General features: G+C 35.6%; 1 protein-coding gene across 4 annotated transcripts in view; it reads left to right on the top strand.

Moving 5' to 3' along the window:
• The first annotated feature begins 1,665 nt into the window (after positions 1–1,665).
• Positions 1,666–18,853, top strand: part of LOC124156081 — a 41,541-nt gene continuing 24,353 nt past the window's right edge. Inside the window, exons 1-3 of one of the 4 annotated variants that reach the window (XM_046530394.1) lie at positions 1,666–1,739; positions 2,541–2,632; positions 10,982–11,341. In XM_046530394.1, the coding sequence (XP_046386350.1) occupies positions 2,546–2,632; positions 10,982–11,341 (447 nt within the window). In that variant the 5' untranslated portion in view covers positions 1,666–1,739; positions 2,541–2,545. Of the gene's footprint in view, positions 1,949–2,540; positions 2,633–10,981; positions 11,342–18,853 lie in introns of all 4 variants that reach the window. The other 3 variants (XM_046530393.1, XM_046530392.1, XM_046530395.1) reach the window with 3 other exon arrangements.

The raw sequence follows: 18,853 nt of genomic DNA, 5'->3' as shown, positions 1-18,853 counted from the left end.
CACTATCCGATGGCATTGTTAACACGTTGCGTACCAGGGTATTTAATTCCTAGGAACGCTGATTTGGAAATATGTGCCTTTTAGTGCGTAATGCCTTTGGATTAAACATGGTTAAAAAGCTAATGTTTAGAATATAACTTCACCCAATCAAACGTTATGAAGCATTAATTCATTATGAATAACGAACAACAACTGGAAACGTACGAACGAATACGTATTGTACGCTTTAATATTATTTAGGTTGATGCGCCTAAATGACGAGAATCTTCGTCATCCGTCCGCAACGTTTGGGAAAAAAATGACGAGAATTCTCGCCATCCGTACGCAACGTGTTAATGCAGCTATGAGTGCCACCAGTAGCATGCAAAGTGGTGTCCTCAGAAATATGAGTTGTGTGCTCTTTGTGCAATTAGGCCTCCCACCAAACTCGGCCCCAAGATACTCACATCCAATATCCAGCTTTGCCAACCTCAAAATCAGCTGACTCAGGTTGACAATCCATTTGTGGGAAGATGCAAGGAGTCATTATGTCAAGTGGCTGATGGTTAAGTCAGTTAGATCATTCGTGCACATATAGTCAAACATTGATTATAACGATTTATGATAGGCTTGCAAGTGCTGGTGGTTTGCTCTTGAGTACAAACGGTGAGCTATGAAGGAAAATCACCAAAATCTTGCAGTTCAGTAAAATTTGAAGGCCTGCAACTTCAATAGTCAAAATTAGAGTGGATGTCATAAACTTAAGCCTGTTGAACAATTTAACTACATATTTAATTGGGAAGCACATTGGAGGAAAACTAACTCAGCAGTAAGGATATCTGAATGGGATTAGCATTAGAAAAGGAGACTCGACGTGGCTAGTAACCAATTAAGGAGAAGGAAGGAACAGTTCTCAGCGGTGAAAGGTAAAAAGCTTAAACATCATTTGAATGCCACATGAGCAAATATAATTAGCTGCTAAAATTTATCCATTTCTGTGATTGATACTTTTTCTTATTTTATTAATCAAATACATTTATCAGAAATGTTTACATGAGAGCTATCAATATTCTACATACACTATCAACACCTTGATTCACAGCTCCTAAACAATAAGCGATCATAGAGCAACCTTGCCGAAGAGAGGAGGTTTTGCAGCAAAAACAATCAACAATCTACTCCAACCTCCTGCTTCCCTCCCCCCACCACCTGACACGGATACCTATATATTTGAATTTAAATTCTCACTTCTTCAGATTCCCTTGAGAAAGCGATCAGCCCAAAAATTGACATGGTGACATAGCCCAAAAGTTTTTATTCAACATTCTACAAACAGTTCAATTAGCTAAATATTTAGTTGATAAAAGACTGGTCCAGCCGAGTAAAGTGAATTACATTTTATAAATTAAACTTACACTAAATATCTAAGAAATTGGGATTCTGGCTCAAGGTATTTAGAAAAGATATTGGGATGCAAGGGGGTCATTGTCGCTGAGGGGAATTATTCGAATGTTATGCAATTTAGTGTGAATATAAAATTTGAATAGATTTTTAACTAAATTATGCTTCATTTAATTTGAAAATATATTATTTTAAATTTTTAACTCGACTTAGAATTCTCCACGGGGCATTATAATGTTTTTATTCAATGTTTCTAGTTCTTCACCTTCAAAAAATGGCGGTAGTTCTTTGACCCAAGGACGGTAACAAAGGAATGTCGATATCCGGTTGGCTGTATTATTTTGCGCTGCCAAGCTAATGTGAGTTTTACTTTGGTAATAGTTAATGTTACTCAAATGTTGATATTTGATTCGTGCGTTCCGTCCTATCGTCAAATGTTCACTTATTATACCTAAAATATTGAATTCGTGATGGCTTTGAGTTTATCTGGAAATACTTGCGAGGTTGGCATGCACGAAGTGAGCAGTCGAGTTGATATAATTTCTGGGAATTTATTGTAAGGGTATTTGTGAGTATCGGACGTTTGTTTAACATGTAATCAGTTAACTTAATGCTTTGTTGTATGTAATTATTATTTATCTAGTTGGGTTTCGTTCTTGACTTGTTGATGTTATTGTATATAAATGATGAAATATAATATTTCTCAATTTGGGATGTCGCTTTCTGAGAGGGCTCATGTACGTGAACAGTAATGTCGTATTTTAGTCAATAACTTAAGATTTTTGACTTAGTCTAGGCAGTCTCGATGAAAAAATGTTAAGTCGAAATAATGATCCTTGAATGGCAAAGAAATATGTTGAAAGGAATCACGTTATTCTTGTCAAGAACGTTAATTTTACTTTTTTTGTATACTCTGTGGGAAAGTTAAGCGTTATTAGGGTCATTTTTTCATGATTATAGCCCTATTTAATCTTAACGTAGCGTAAATTGGAAAAATTGCCAAATGCTTCTACGGTTAATCTTGCGTATCTTCAAAATTGTATTTATTACCATCTTCATTGGCATATGACTATGTCAGCGATGTGTGTGGGTGTAACTGAAGGCTCATTTTTTGAGGTTATCACGCGCGCTAATTTTTGTATTCGGTATTAATTTTTCAGTCGTTATGTACTACCCCCAGTCATCTAGTGGAATACCTACGGAGCTTGGAAGGCTTCCGGTTAATTTCAGACGAAGGAAGGAGCGTGACAAAGTAAGTAGTGGCTAGTTTAAGTCAGAAATAAGTTTTAACCCTGGCATTGTAGTTTTGATTCCAATTTCCGTGTATTCTAGTTTTAGTACTCAGATCAATATTTCCGGTTCAATTAAGATCTTTCTTTATCACCATGTTTTATTGACCAAGTTAACCTGTACGAGTCGTTTCATAGCTCTGCATGTATGGCAGGGTTAAGTGTAAATGTTTGTGTGTTATAGGTTGATTAATGTTTCTGGGCAAATTAGGCAATGCATCCTGGGATGAAGTCCTTCTATTATGCTGTCTCCTTATCTTCTTTCATCTATTCTTCTTTGTCACTGTCCCATGCCTAAGAAGGAAATTTAAATTCTAATCAAAACACTTTATTCTATTAAAATATTAAAGGAAACATTTAAGCATTTTGTTGATCGTCTTCAATGTAGTCATTGGAGCCGAGGTGATGATTAATTCTAAAACGGGGCCAATATATTGGAATTTCTCATTACCTCTATCCCATTGATTCTATCATGATTACCTTTTATGGAAGTCTTTAACTTATTTTACATGAGTTATAAGCCAAAGCATGGTTTAGTACCACGCATTGATCATCGTGGGACATTTATTATCCATAATGTGTTTTGAGAAAGAACTTAGGTAAAAGTAAACTCCAATTCCGGGTAGATTGCGTTAGATATCTGTAGGTAGTAAGTTGTATGTTGGGGGTTTTTTGTGTAACCATATGGATACCATTACCATCATGGTCTAGTACCCTATTCCCGTTAATAGGCTGGAAAGTCAATAACTACATTTCCCTTTTTAAAAGAAATATGAAAAAGGAGCCATTTAGAATCAAAATGGAAAGGAATCCTAATCCGCTCCTATTTTCTTACCATTCTAATTTTTTGTACATGCGCAAAACATTCCATTGGGCCAGAATGGAAAGAGTATGAAAGAAGTGTGGGTAATGACCAAAAGAATGGGGTTGACGCACTTGACCAATTTCAAACTGAATTTCAATATAGTGAACTCTCTTACAAATTCCGTGATGGGCAGAGGCTGTGTGCTTCCCAATGGATTATTTTAAAAAGCAATTCACTAGTGGTCTTTTGGTCGTGACCTCTTACTTGTTGCTCACTGCCACAGTATGCTCATCTATAGAAGGAGGTGACGATTGGATTAATTTCTTTATTGTATTCGGGGCTCCCTTTGAATACTTATCAATGAGAGATGACCATGCTATTTGAGATTATTCTATCATAGTATCACAACCTTGAGATTGGTATGCTGCATTGCTCCCTTTCCCAAGCTATCTTTGGAATCGTTGAAATACTGTTTAATATCCATCCACTAATTTACCCATGGTTAGGTTGTTCTCTCTCTGAGCTGTATCTGTTGCATATATGTGGACAAGGGCCACCTATACTTTACTTCTAGATGAAGGTATCTTCTAAGTGCCAGGACTCTTTAGCCTATGAGTTAAATTTGTATTCTCTCATATTGTGCATTCAATTATTATGTGATATGGTTTGTATTGTAATTTTAAATTACAGTGTGTTAATTTTCCTTTTAAATTTTGTCTTCGATAAATGATGCAAAGTATTGGATTTAGAAAAGGAAACTTTTTCCTCTTTATGAGTGTTCTAACTGGTCAGTGAAGTCGTGGAATGTCCAGTAAATAAGATTACGGCCAGATAGAAACTTCAGCGGCATGGCAAAGAGATGAAAATCATAATCAATTGCTGAAAGCATTGCTGCATACTAGCAACAGAATGGGTGTTCTCTTGCTGACGTGGGAGGGCAGCATGGGGCAGAACTGACGTTACTCCATTTTAATTCTCCTTAAACTATGACTGATTGACTAGTTTCACTATATATGTGCCTCGCTGTATTTTTCCAATTAAATGCGTATGCATGAGTACTTTGCTATTCATAAGAAAATTAGGGAAATTAAAACATTTGCACTAGAAATGGGGAAGAAGTCAGGGAATTTGAAAATGGAAAATTGGTATAAACCATGTGTATATGTATTTGTATTTGATAGTTTGGGATCTATTGCAACAGTAATTGGCCTTTTCAGTGTTCAGTACCTTCTTTGAACATGATAGTATGTCTCTATTGTTACCGCATAGTTGACAATTTTAGTTTCCGTTTGACTTAATATTATTTTGAAGAAGACCTTAAATTCATTATCTGCCAGGTAATGATTGCCAGCATTAGTTTGTAGTTAACTAGGCCTATGGTTCTAATATCTGCACATTTCTTCGCTCTCTTCTTTTTTTAGAATAAATACATGTTAAAGATGATAGCCCCTTGGTTTTTTTTCATGTTGCATATGAATTGCAGGTAGTTTGATATAGCTGTGATAATGTATTTTCCCTTGCTTTTTTCATATGCTGTTCAGGCATATTGTCAGTCCATGATGCTTTATTCATCTGTATGTCCTTTCTTGTGGGATCGAACTCAGATCTTACAATTTAGGTTCCCATATCTACCTTTTCCACTTCACTTTTCTCTTTTATTGTTTTCAGTGCAATACACTCCAGCCATGTAAGATTATTTCCATTGTCTAAACTCTTCCCGGTACTACTTACCTCTCTGGAATTTGTCTTCATTTTCAATCAGGATATTTCTGTTCTTGATCTTGATGATTGCATCTTGCTCTCTGCTCCTTGAAGAATCACTATCCATTAGGCAGCTTTCACTTTTCCGAGTGAGAGGGTGTTCTGCGCTTCTTCATAGATACTCAACTTGTTTCCTTCCTTACTTTCTTGTATTTAAGTTGCCCTTCTTTGATTTTTGCATTCTTGTACTTCTTTCTTTGATGAGTTCGGAGACTTCATCCATGATGTACAGTAGACTCTCGTTATTACAAAGTTCACGGGACCAAAAAACTGGAGGTTCGTAATTAGGAAGTTCGTATGAACGTTTCTTTTAGGAATCATCGAGAGAAAAAAAACATACTTGGTCAAAATTTTTTGTATCATCAATCTCCCGCACTTTACTCGCGTATATTATGTGCAAGTCCTCAATATATGAATAAGATGCATTCCGAGACCTTGCTCGTTAGTTGATAAACCTATACAAGGCATCGAGGAGAGTGCTATCCTGCAGAATGAAACACTGCATCACAATTGTGCAATAACTCACGATTGTGATGAACTGATCCAGCTTGCAAGTAACTGGAGCCGAAAAAAATTGCTGTCCGCAGGAAAAAAGAATGGGCAAAATGCTGAACAGTTCCTGACTTGACACGGAATTGAATGATACTTTGTGCAGATTATGCCCAAAGTGCAAGTTCCTCTATGCCATGTCGTGTTGCATCGGCAAACTCCGAAGGCACCAAATTTGAAATTTCGGGCGCGCTTGAATTTTTCGAATATTCATATCTCGGAAAGTTTGTAAATCAAATGTGCGAAGGTAGAGGGCTAACTGTACATCGAATTTACGAGCGCTGATGAGTGAGTCACCATAATTCCACAGGAATGAAGCTTATTATATGATGTTGAGTGCATATTGAAGTATCTCTCCTACTGAAGAAAGAACCAAAATTGACAGTCTTGGGCACAGTACAAGAAGAGAACTTAAACGTAGATCAATGATGATAACGTAGCGTTGAGTGTATCCACCGAAATGCCATTGCTTCTTCGTGGAACTTCGTAATTAAGTTCATTTTGTGACCACCAGGGCCAGGACTGAGGTTTTTAATTTCTTATTAACGAAAATTTTGTAATAACGTTTCATATTTTACTATAGATTGGATAGGCCTTATCGTTGGGACCCATGAATTGCTTCTTAATAATGAGAACTTCGTAATAACGTTGTTCGTATTAAATAGAGTCTACTGTATAGATTTTTCATGACAGCTTTTCTTCTCCTAGTATCTTCTTTATGCTTCACCAAGATACAGACTAATATTAAATTCTCTCTTCTCATGGAATTTACCTAGTGTATCTTCTTAAATTATGATTTTCAAATAATGTGTTAGCAACAGTTAGCCTGTATTCAGGGCATAAGTCTGGTAATCTTTCATTTTGTTTCCTAATCCGTATCATTCTCTATATCCTCTCTGGTATCCCTTGCCTGAAGATCTGAATGGGGTACTAGTGTACCACCCAAATATTTTACTCAAGAGAATCCCATGTGTTTATTAAAGTAATGGTTGGAGTAGCTGCCACTGCTCAGGATAATAATGTGGTGGTTTCCCCTTTCCTTCCACGTTGCATTGCTAAAGCTGTTAAAGTAAATGTTCCCATGCCTGCAGTGAAAGGAGTGTTGCTATATTGACCACTGTAGTTTATATGAAGAAGAGCTGCTGCCTCTAAGAGTTGGGAACCACAATTTTTATGGCCTCCCGTCACAAAGTCGGTGCGGGTTCTTCACAAGTTCTGGTATTATTTAAAAGACGTACCGTATGCAAGGTTAGACCAAGTCCCTTTTTGTTTACAAATACTTAACCTGCTTAATTAACTCACTTATCCTGCAGTTTGCCTCAATATCTAGCCGGTACCATCGCCTACCCGGTAGATGCACTCTGTGGCTTTAAGTTTATCTGCAAGTAGACAGCTTTAATTATTTGAAATAAAGCTTTGATAATTGTAGTAGTTAGCAGAGAGCAATTGTGAGACAGTTGAGTGTGATGACTTGCTATCTGACATCTTATCAGACTAATTGCTTGTGGAAGAGAGATGGAGGTTAGTACATAATCGGACTTGAGACTCCAATTTATCGTTTCAACAAAATTGCCTTGACCTTGCCTTTGCATTTCGTTGAGGTAATGTGTGGATTTAAGATAACCCCATACTTTTGGATTACCCATCTAAATATTGGAATTTTTTAATAGTGTTCCACGGGAAAGTTTTTTTTAATAAATCAATTTCTTAGCTAATTGTAAATAATTATTCATTTGTGAAAAACTCTTAAACATAGTGAATGCAAACCTTTTTGTTGGCATTTAACTTTCTTTCCTGTGCAGATGTATATTTTTTTAGTGTCAACAACTTTGCGTCCAATCATTTGATGAATACTCTTTTACTCAGTGGTCCAAAATGAAAGATATTGAATAGAGCCAGATATGATATTTTGAGGATGATAACAGACATGATTCACTATGTTGTCATAGTATTTGGTGGATGTGACCGACTGTTAAGGTCATTTGCATCATGTGGGAAGGGTAGGGATGAAAGAGTAGAGAGGAACCTGGTATCAGCTTACTCTTATTGAATGATACAAAGGGAACCATGGCTTAATGTCTCGTCCAATGGATGGAGTGTATGATCCACCATATGTGGAATACATATTGTTAACCAAGCTTTCATATGAAATAAGGGGTTGCCATCCTAGATATGTATTTAGTGGGCGACATGTCCTTCTCTCTTGTGTTTGGGTTGGTTGCATATACAGAATTTGACATCCTTAGCCTCAGTTAATAGATTCAGAAGGAGATTCATATGTAGTGTCTTCAAGGTTAATATTCTCCAGCTGGAATGGTTTTACTCCAAAGAATGTTATTTTTTTAGTGCAATGTGATGAAAATGAAAGCCTAAATTGAAAATATTTTTGTTCAATGTTCCTTTGAGTTCAGACTTTTCTCATCCATAAAGTAGATATCCACGTGCCAAAGCCTGGATTGTTCTGTGTTTGTTTGCTGCTCCTTACTCAGTAGTTTCAGATGTCAGTAGAAATACGCTACTTTAAAGAAATTCAAGTACGCAGGTGAAGTGGATGAGAGACTTCATTTTTTCATCTGTGCAATAGTTTATTAATTGAGAGCAGTAGCTCCTAATGTATCTCATACGTAATTGGAAAGCTGCTGTCTTGTGGGTTCTTCTATGAGCATTGGAATGAATGTGAAGCATTTTTTGCTGTGATTATGATGTGATACTCTTTGATTACCTGGAACAGTTGCCTTGCAATAGTTTAATTTCTCAACCTGTTAATCTGGTATATTAGTGTGGTTAAAACAAATATTTTGACTCTTTCCCTTCAACACCAATAAAAGTGACTCTTAATTTTTTTATCCTGATGAGACTAGGGCTGATACCAGCTTTAAGTGAATGCCATCTTATGTTGAAACTGCATAATTTCCAAGAAGGAATCAGTTCAAAGTGGAAAATGTTGCTATTCTTAAAAAAATTCGTTGACAATTAAGATGTAGTATCACTTAAATGATGACATTTTGTGAGAGTGGAAAACAATCTGAGAATTTTCATATTTTATAAAGCATTCACACTAGCTGAATCCATTACAAGTCAAATCCATGGTAAAATGGGGGTCCATGTAGTTCCTGCCATCTTTATTGCCTAACCACCTCTTACTTCATGTTGTTTTCACGTAAATCCATCATCACATGGTTCTTATCTATAAGTCACCCCTTGAACAGTTGTTCGATGCAAAGAGCAACTCTTCATTGAAAAATCTGTTGTTTCTGAATGTTCAAATTACTGTGGATGTAATCATTTCCCTAGATGTCTATTGGATGTGTATTGTGCAGGGTAGCAATTAATAAACCAAAAGATGTTACTATGCTTGACCCCCTTTCTTCGTTACAATTTTTTTCAGCCACTTAGTTTACATGATTCAAAACATCTGAGGTATATTTTGGTGTTAAAATCCTCTTGAAAATTACACTATCCTTGAAGGTTTTTTGGATTCCCTTTTGACCTTTTAACTGACTTCTAGGATAAAAATTTTTGACTTTTTTTGTGGTGGTGAGCAAAGTTCTGATAATGTGGGTAGGTTGTCTAAATTGTCAATGGCATCATAGTAGTTGTTGTAGTTAGTTATCTGGAGACTAATATGAGTCAAAACTTGGGAGCCCCTTAGTCTCTATGTGCAGCCAACTTGTTAGCTTAGCATCATACTTCAGCAATAATTTTTTCCATCAGTTGACAGGTAATTTCATGAGTATGTGTTGAGTTTAAGGCCTTCAAATTGGGAGATTATTGACTTTGTACTGATTTGGTATTAATTGTATTTTATTGGTAAAATTTAGTATTTGACATTAACATAACATCTACGCAATATGGAACATCTGAAGGCACCCTTATGTCATAAGATTTTTTGAATATCTTCTATTAAATTCATTATGATTTATCACCTGAAATTATATTAGTAGTATCAACGAATCTAGGAAATTAAGCACTACGTGGAAAAATACTGTGGGATGATATAACTTTTATAAAAAGACCTTCTGCAGAGAATAAGTCTTGAAACCTTGTATGCACAGGGCAAAAATACTTGAGTAGGTAATGAAATCCCATTGAAAGTGGAACAAATGGTTGGCCCGTGTACAACTTCTTTTTTGGCCTAGCATTTGGCTCATTTCATATTGTATACCAGAAACACTGAATAGCGATGAATGATTCTATGTCATCCCGGACAAAGGCCTGTTTCCACTTTGCTCATGATGTACTGTTTAGGGGATCTCAGATAACCCACAAGTAGTGTATGTGTTATCTTTCCATTTCTATCCAGCTTAGTTAATATTGGCAATCATCTAAGGAGTGTTGAGAAACATCAAAGTTTAGTTCATAGCTCTTAGATCAAACAGGTACATATTGGTGTCAACTCAAAGCATAGTTTCAATCTCATTCTAATGTCACGTTAGAATTATGCCTAGATTAGTATGGTGACTTCATGAAATTATAATTGCAGAAGCTTGAACATGTTCATCTAAATTTCTTAGGAGCATCATGCTGTCTGTAATTTTACCTGGGAACCAAGAATTTAGCTGTGCTTACTTCCATTGCCTCTGTTTGTAGTCTTCATTGTGTTGCCATTCCATATACTTTGGACATTTTTAAGACATATTATTTTATCTACCCTTGACTATTTATAGTTGTCCAGAATAGTATAAAAGTTGCACACATTTCTTGACACAAAGCTTTCATTTTCTGTTCATGTGAGTCTTCTTCCTTTAAATGTCCTCCAGGGATATTTATTTTTATTTGATGGGAAACAAGCTTGAAATATTTCAGGGAGCTACCTAAAGCCTACATATTAAAATAATATGTTTGGACTGAGATCTAGCTTAGTGATAATTGTCTGATGCCTTTCAGAAATGGGTTTTCAATCCGTACACTTTTCCCCATCCTACATAAAAAAATTAGAAGTACATACTATTATGAATGATGAAACTTTTTAAATATGTATATACATGTGTATTCTTTTGCATATTTTTTCCAAGAATAAAGCTACTTCATCTTGTTGCTTAAACCATGTGTCCAATACAACTAAATGTTGAATTCCATGACATAGGCACGTTATAAATTCATCTGTTGATAGACAACACCATTATTTGCGTTACTATGAGCCCATAGTGTTCTTTTAGACTTATAGTTATAGGGTGCATTTTCATCTCTATTGCAGAGTAATATGTCGAAAAACAAAAAGACCTTATTCAATGAGTCTTGGCTTTTGGATCCAGCCTTTGGGGCCTGGGTGATGCCCGTAAAGAATGATCCATACTCTGCGATATGTCGTATTTGCAAAACCAAATTTGCTCTCAGCAATATGGGAAAGCAATCGTTGAGAAGTCACATGACCGGAAAGAAGCATAAAGCAGCAATGATCAACCGAAGCAACTGCTACTCACTGGAAATATTGAGTCAACATGACATGCTGTCAGTGCCAACTCTGTACTGTGGTCCTGCTATGGAACTTCCACCAAGTTACACCCACACCCAGACAACATGTTCTTCCTTCCCTCCTGCAGCAATTCAACCAGAGGTACGCTGAGTTTTCTGCAGTCATGTTATGAAATTGGTCATCCATTTTTGTGGTTGGCATGATTTTAAGTTTCATGGGTTGGGTGGGCAAGTCATTTCTGGTAGTCGCCCATTTGCTCAAAATAGAAATGACTTTTAAAATCCACTCAATTGAGAATTTTTCCATTTGCTAATAATGTCAACTATGGCATTCGTGTTTTTTTCTTGATAGATTTGTTTATGACAGCTATAGTTTTCATTTTTTTCTTACTGTGTAGTGTTAATGTTGGCTACTTTTAGTGAATAATTTGTCAAGTTTTATAAGAGGCTAGTGAATGATAGATTCTAATTGGTAGATATTTTTTCGCCAAGGATTTACAGATCTGATTTCTTCAGCAAGAAGATCATTAGTCGAAAATTAGTCCATTTGATTAAGTTACCTAAACAGTTGGAGTAGGATAATTTTTATTCATATGGAATTAATCATAGTCATGTATAAGTGTATCAGTGTTTCTGAGGTTAAATCATTCCACTGATAGCATGTGTCATTCAGTATTTAGTTGATTAAATGTGCAGTTAATTGTCTTGGACTCTGTGCATCCTAAATGTTTGCTTCATTCTGATGCTTCTGTGACCTTTTTTTTATAGATAATTATGAGATTTTTAATAGCTCTCAACAAAATTTGTGCGTCAAACAATGCTAAAATTGTAAATGGTGATATTGAGCCTAAATAGGTTATGCAATATGAAAGTTATGGATATCCACTGATATCGGACTCCAAAAATATGATATCATGCCTTTTCAGGATATAAGATAAAGAAATCTTTTCAGCATTTGCACTGGGGTAGGCTCTCCATTGTGGCCAAGATATTGTTGTCCAGCTTGTCCACCATCATCAGGGCTGTAGAAAATTGTTTCAGTATAACATTTTCATCTGTCACCTTTTGTGTCAACCAATCAACGGTACAAGACTGCCGATGAAGGTTAAATAAATAGATAGATAACATTGTCTATTCCACCCAGCTTTATTCGTTACAATCTTGCAACTCTCCCCTTACTCTTCCTCTGCAACCATCTTTTCTCCTCTTCCCCATTAAACATAGGTACATATATTAATGACTCGCCGTAAGAGAAAAAGTTATATGTATTTCCTCTTGATAATAAAATAGGAGTGTAGGAACTGGACAAAGTATGTAGTAGCAAATAAGGCTGTGAGGAATAGGTAAAGTTATCAATATATGTATTTATTTAACCATGAGCAAGTTCCACTAAGTTAGCTCGCAAATAATTAGGGTTGAATTGCAGCTGAAAGTTTAAATACCCAGCTGTCATTTGAAACAAAATTCCTCAGACATGATGAAGATGAGTTGGGCATCAAAATGTTTGGCACTCTGGAAATTTGAACCAAATGCAAAAACCGTTGAATTTTTTCAGCATCTTCTCATGTAAAATTGCTTTAGACTCAGACTGCACTTTAATAATTTTTTTATCCGTATGAGCCAAAATCCTGTCGCTCTGCAAATAAATCTCTTATAATGCATTGGTTCCCTTTTATATTTCTTATGAACTATTGATGTAGCTGTCACTAAAATTTATGTGATATTAATGGCAGTACATATATGTATGCATAAATGCTTACATATCTTAATACCATTCCTGATTCTGATGGTTCAGAGTGCTAATGATACCTTTCCAATTACCAATTTTCCTGCTGTTTGTCCTGCTGTGTCTTTGAAAACCTCTCTTTTCCTTGCTTTCCTGTGCATTTTCCCATTTATTCTTATGTCTACCTTAAGTCTTTATTCCACTATGCTGCAGTTATTTCATATTCCTGGCAACTATCATTTATATATCTTTTTAACATTTCATCTCCATCTCTTTCTTGCATTTCACTTAATCTTTTTTACTTAACTTGGTTAAGGCCATACTGAGGATAAATGGGAAGGTACTGATAAAGCTATGCCAAAGTCACTTGAAAAGTATGAATTAGAGTCTTCAAAGCTATTAATAAAAATCATCTTTTAAGTCCAAAAAATTTAAAGATATTCATTAGACAGATTCTTGTAGTTAAGGTAGATAACGTGTGTATACTATGCATTTTGAAAAGAATAATGCCAAGGAACCGTGAGAATGTCTCTGAAACTGAAGAAAACTAATAAACAAAGGAAAAGTAGATTTTGTTCTTCAAATAATTTTTTGTTTTGTAGGAAGACTTTTCTTTGCCCATACAGCAGTGATTGTTTTGACCTTTTATTGTTGATGTTGATCATTTCAATGAATTTTATCTTGTTTAATTAATGGTTGTACACTTATCCAATTGTATCATTATTAGTTCTGCTCTTAACCCTTTTTATGTGGACAGTTTTCCTGATTACAATCCTTACCATATGGCAAAATATTGTCTCTTAAGTAATCTTCGATGAATGGTGGAAAAAATCATGTACACCAACAGCTTTGTGTTGCATATACTTTTGTGCCCATAGTTTGGTGGTTGGAACTAACTTGTTGAATAATTATCCTTTTCTCTTCTCAGTTTTTCTTTCTTAGTCATTGTAAAAATTAAAACATAATTGCATTTCATTGCTTTTTCACTCTTCTTGTTTTTCTTTCATAGTTTTTCTCTTACTAATCGCTTCATATTGAGTAACCTCTTTTCAAATTCTGTTCTGCCTAGGACCTTGTATCATTTGTGCCTAAGTTGGAAATTGCATAGTTATTCTCCGGGATAGGTCTTTCGTTGTAGCAGAATATGTAATCTTTATAACTCTTGTCTTGCCATGCTTTTCCAAATTTCATCCTATTTTTTTTTAATTTTACTGTTATATTTTTAGTTTCTGTTTTATTTTTATTTAAAGTTTTTAAATAATCATCTGTAGTATTTAAGAGTTCAAATCAAAACTGGCTCTACAATTAATCCATGAATGTAAAATTTACCTTTCATGATCTCTCCATAAGATTGTTTTATGCATATTCCTGATGAGGTTAGTGATTGAGTCTCATTTATGAAATGAGAATACCCAGATGTTTTTGCTCTACATTTCACCATTTATTTTCATAATGTGTTCCTGAATTTGTCGGAATTGGTTGGGATTTCAGTAGAGGCCTATTCAGGATAATTGGTGTTGTTGGTGAACGCCTTTGCAGGGGGATAAAAATGCTGGGAAAATACTTGCATGGAACCAGTCCTAAACATTTGAAAAATATTTCAATTTAACCTGATATTAAGCATATTGGAGCGTGTTGTGAATGATTGGAATCAACTGAGGCATTTGAATATTTGCTACCCTAAATTTTCTACAAATGTTGTTTTTATTAATGCTTATTTCACCCTTCAAATAAGCTGAAATAAGCTACTGAGGGTTCCTAGCGGCTACTGAAGGTCAATAAAAATAAAAAGAGGAGTAAAAGATGTCTGCCTTGAACTCGAAGAGTAGAAGCATAGTTCAAATCGTCAATAGACGATGGAAGCAGTGCGCTTAGTCAATCACTTATAGACAATGGGAGCAGGTTAAGGGTTTAATAACCTTAAAATGTGAATAAACAATTTCCAGACTATCAGTATGTTTAGGTAATTACAAAATGGAAATTTCACTGATATAATTAGATGAAGATATTGTTGCCAATGCATCTGTATGCAGTCTAAAAAGGATTTATCAAATCTTATATTATTGCTGTTGTTAATTTACAATGTTCCCGATGAAATGTTGAAAAGATGTTGAGAAAAAGTGTAATTTTTGAAGCTCCGTGATAATAATTTGGCACAAGGCTTATTATGTAGTTAGCAGTTTTGCAATTGTAAGGAATAATGCAATGCTGAAGGATAGCTTTTGAAGATTGTCAACCCTGAAACTTTGTAGTATGAGACCAAGTTACCAATCATAATGGAGAGAAGCAGAAAATCTCAGATGACTGCAGCATTCACTGTTTTCATCTTTATTTTTTAAATTATTCTACCAAACCCCTTTGGTTCCATTAAGAAGGGTCACTGTGAAGTCTTGCATTAGTTTATTATTAGGAGGAAGAATTCGGGTTCCTTGGGAGATCTATTCCCAGCTTAAATGTGACATGTACACATCTGCCTCTGTTTTTAACCTTGGTCTTACTGTCAAAACATGCACTCTTAAAGCTTTTGATTTCTATATTTTTATGCTATTTTTCTGTTTCAGGAAATTAATGATGAAGAAACTTTAATTTGCATGGTCAAATTATTTAATCATAAATAACATGTCTTAGTCTTCTTTCATTCATCCTTTTAAACAAATTTATTTTTAATTTCAAGTTGGCATTTGCTGAGAAGCACACACAAATTTCTTTGAGAGCTATGCACAGTTGCCTACAACTAACCGAAAAATGTCTGTTACAGAAACATCATTAGTGTATGTATTGATCTAATATTTTAAAACAGCTTACTAATCCAGGATTAATAAAATGAATGCCTTGATCTACTAATTTGGCTTTAGATTGCTTGGATTACCAATTACCTTGATAATACTGTTAACACAAAGGTTGTTGGTTTGAATTACTCTTAGACATGGATGTGATTTGATATAGTGGCCTATGAAATGTTTAATGCTTGAAGTTGGTTGTTATGCAGAGTACTTGAAATGTATTAGGAAATTTAGTTAAATTTTTAATATGATGCAGTGTGTGTAAATTAAGGAAAATAGCAAATTATGGGCTTAGAAGTGAAAGCAAATAGAGAAGCACCTACTTTTCTGTACTGAATTTACTTTTTCTAAGTCAGTAGCATTTGCCTTTACATACTATTATGAGTTTTTTATTAAGTTATGAGGTAATAGTACAAATATGCAGTATTGTTTAAGCCAAGAATCACTAAGGAATGAGTATGAATTACACATTTTAATGTATCGTTATTGGGTTATGCGACGTGAACTCAACCAATGCCCCACACTCATCATCTCAGATTTTAATAATTTTTTTCCCAGAATCTAGTTTCAGCTTTAGTTGAGAAGAACCCAAAATATTTTGGACTATACACCACTACTTTCTAAGATATGAATATGTTTATGTATGTACCAAGTCACATGAGAAAATTCTACCCATTGGTCACATTATGCCAAAGCAATGCACTGCTCACAGTGATGCTAATGTACCATAAAATGGGATGAATAGCTGGGTGAATAGACTTGCTTTTCAAGAAAATTCTTTAGATTAAAAAAACCTCCAATGAATCGAGATTGATAAAAAAACATCAACAGGTTTCGACTGAGGTGGATTCCATGGTTCAATTCATCGGTTGATGTTTCTTTGTCTGGCTGCCATTTTAGTGTTTGATCAATCACAGCACTGGTCAATGCGAACAGCTTTTCCAAGCTCCCAGAAAACTTTATTTACCTTTCAAAAATTGTTGAGGTACCGTTGTTGTCATTTTCATTCTCGAATATAAAACTTTATTTCTCTCCTAAACTTTGAAAATTTTAAACTTATTGGGTGAAAAGCAGCAGCCTATTTCCTCATGATGGTGGCTAATCTCATATAAAGTGGGGTAAATAGGCTCATTCATCAATATCCTGTGATTTTATAAGCCTGACCCTAGAGGAAAAGGTTACATAAATAGGACTCCGGAAGAGATCAACCTGGCTGTGGAAGCTATGAAATCAGGGTTAAGTATTTGCAATGCTGCCCTTGGATACAATATTCCTTGCTCGGTCATTAGACAGCATCTGAAAAATCCGATGGTGAAACCTCTGGGTGGTCAAACAGTGTTATCCCCAGATGTGGAATAACTTATTGTGGGCAGAATTATAATTTGTTCGAAATGTGGATACCCATTTTATTGTACCACACTCCGTTACCTTGTTAAGGGTACATATTTACTACATGAGTTCTGAAACCGATGAAACTACAACGAGGACAGTATTACTTCTCAATTGACCTAACCCACTTTCAGTGATGACAGCAAGTTCCAGTTGTATTTTTGAATCAATAGATGTCCAAAGTTGTATTTGGGAATCAATAGATGCTATTTTGCGAATACTTATCGAAATTGAAAACAATTTAGCAATTTTGGGTCTTTGTCAACCATGAACAATGCACCTTTTGCACTAAGAATTAAGAAAAATTCATCTATGAAATCAAATCAATGTTTTCAGTTCCTTATTTCTTGAGTCTATTCATCAAGATTAAAGGAGGATTAACTCTGCAAGTGTAAATCATGTTTGAGTCTATTCACCGCATTGCGTGGACCAATAGGATCAGACCACTAAAAACATAATTACATCTCACCAATAAAAATATTATGATGTCTCAGGTAATGAATCAGAAATATTGCCCAAGACACATAAAATGGCATTGAATTCACTGTGCTGTTTTACATAGTCTAAAAGTTATAGCACAGGTAAGTTTAAAAGTGAGCCTATTCACCTAATTCTACGGTAGCCAATCAATATGGTTAATATTTGAACTCTATTAACCTTTTCAATCCTCTGAAGGTGAAATGCGAAACAAGGAGAGGTTCATGGGAGATAGACTTGTCTTGATTTTTCATGTAAATGTTTGGAAAATCAATCTCATATTGTGGCATCCCACCCCCGACTCGCCCGGATACCACAATAGAACCGGGGGGAGACGTCGCACAAAAAAATAAAAAAAATACAAATCCGCGAAGATCCCTCCCGCATGGGACCTACGGGACAAAACTATGCCACTCACTTCTCGTAATTCAAATAAATAAAGAAAATATTCCCCTTCTGTGAAGATGATTGCGGGTGGGGGGTTCCCGATTCAAACTGATGGGTGACGTTCAGGCGCTGATGCACTCGTCCAACACGCATTTACGGGAAGGAAATCAGACGGGGTGAAAGGAAGGACGAAGGATATTTTCAATGGGGTGACCCGTGGAGGAACCAGAACAAAAACACTCTCTCAAACACTTTCAATTAAACAAAATATAATTCACACAAATAAGATTGCATATGACAAAAGAAAAACAAAAGGAACCCTCTTATACGCTAATGAAATATGAATTGGTGAAAGCCACTTATGAAACATCGATGATAAATTACAATAAAAAAAAAACAACAATATAACTTGGTTTCTAGATGAAAATCAATGTAGAAAATGATGATAACAAATAAAAGTTCGGTGATGAACACGTAAATATGATACAAATTCAGTGATTTCTTGACTGGGGAGGTAAATGATAGTCCATCCCGTCGAATATAAATTTGGGGTGCGAACGTTAATTGTACTTGATGACTGATTTCACTTTCACTAATGTAACGGGTGCGTTCCGTGACAGTTTGTCTTAACTTGGCTTGGCAGGAGAGACAAGGGGGCTTTGGGGGGGGGGGGGGGAATAGCTGCAATCTTACTTTGTCGTAGTCCGAGTCTCGACCAGGTCGGATCCAACACTCTCTCGTTCCATTTACTGCACTCCTTTCTCCCTTGTTGGAGGAAGCTGCATCCGGAACGGAGATAATGCGTCCTCTTCAGCTGGTCCTTTGCTCCTTCGGACGGGGGGGGGGGGGGGATTCTTCTTCAGATCAATTTTTCTGGAAACACTTGGGCCCC

This window comes from Ischnura elegans, chromosome 3 (genome assembly GCF_921293095.1).
Source record: "Ischnura elegans chromosome 3, ioIscEleg1.1, whole genome shotgun sequence".
Taxonomy (NCBI): domain Eukaryota; kingdom Metazoa; phylum Arthropoda; class Insecta; order Odonata; family Coenagrionidae; genus Ischnura; species Ischnura elegans.
This window is presented reverse-complemented; position numbering and strand designations above follow the sequence as displayed.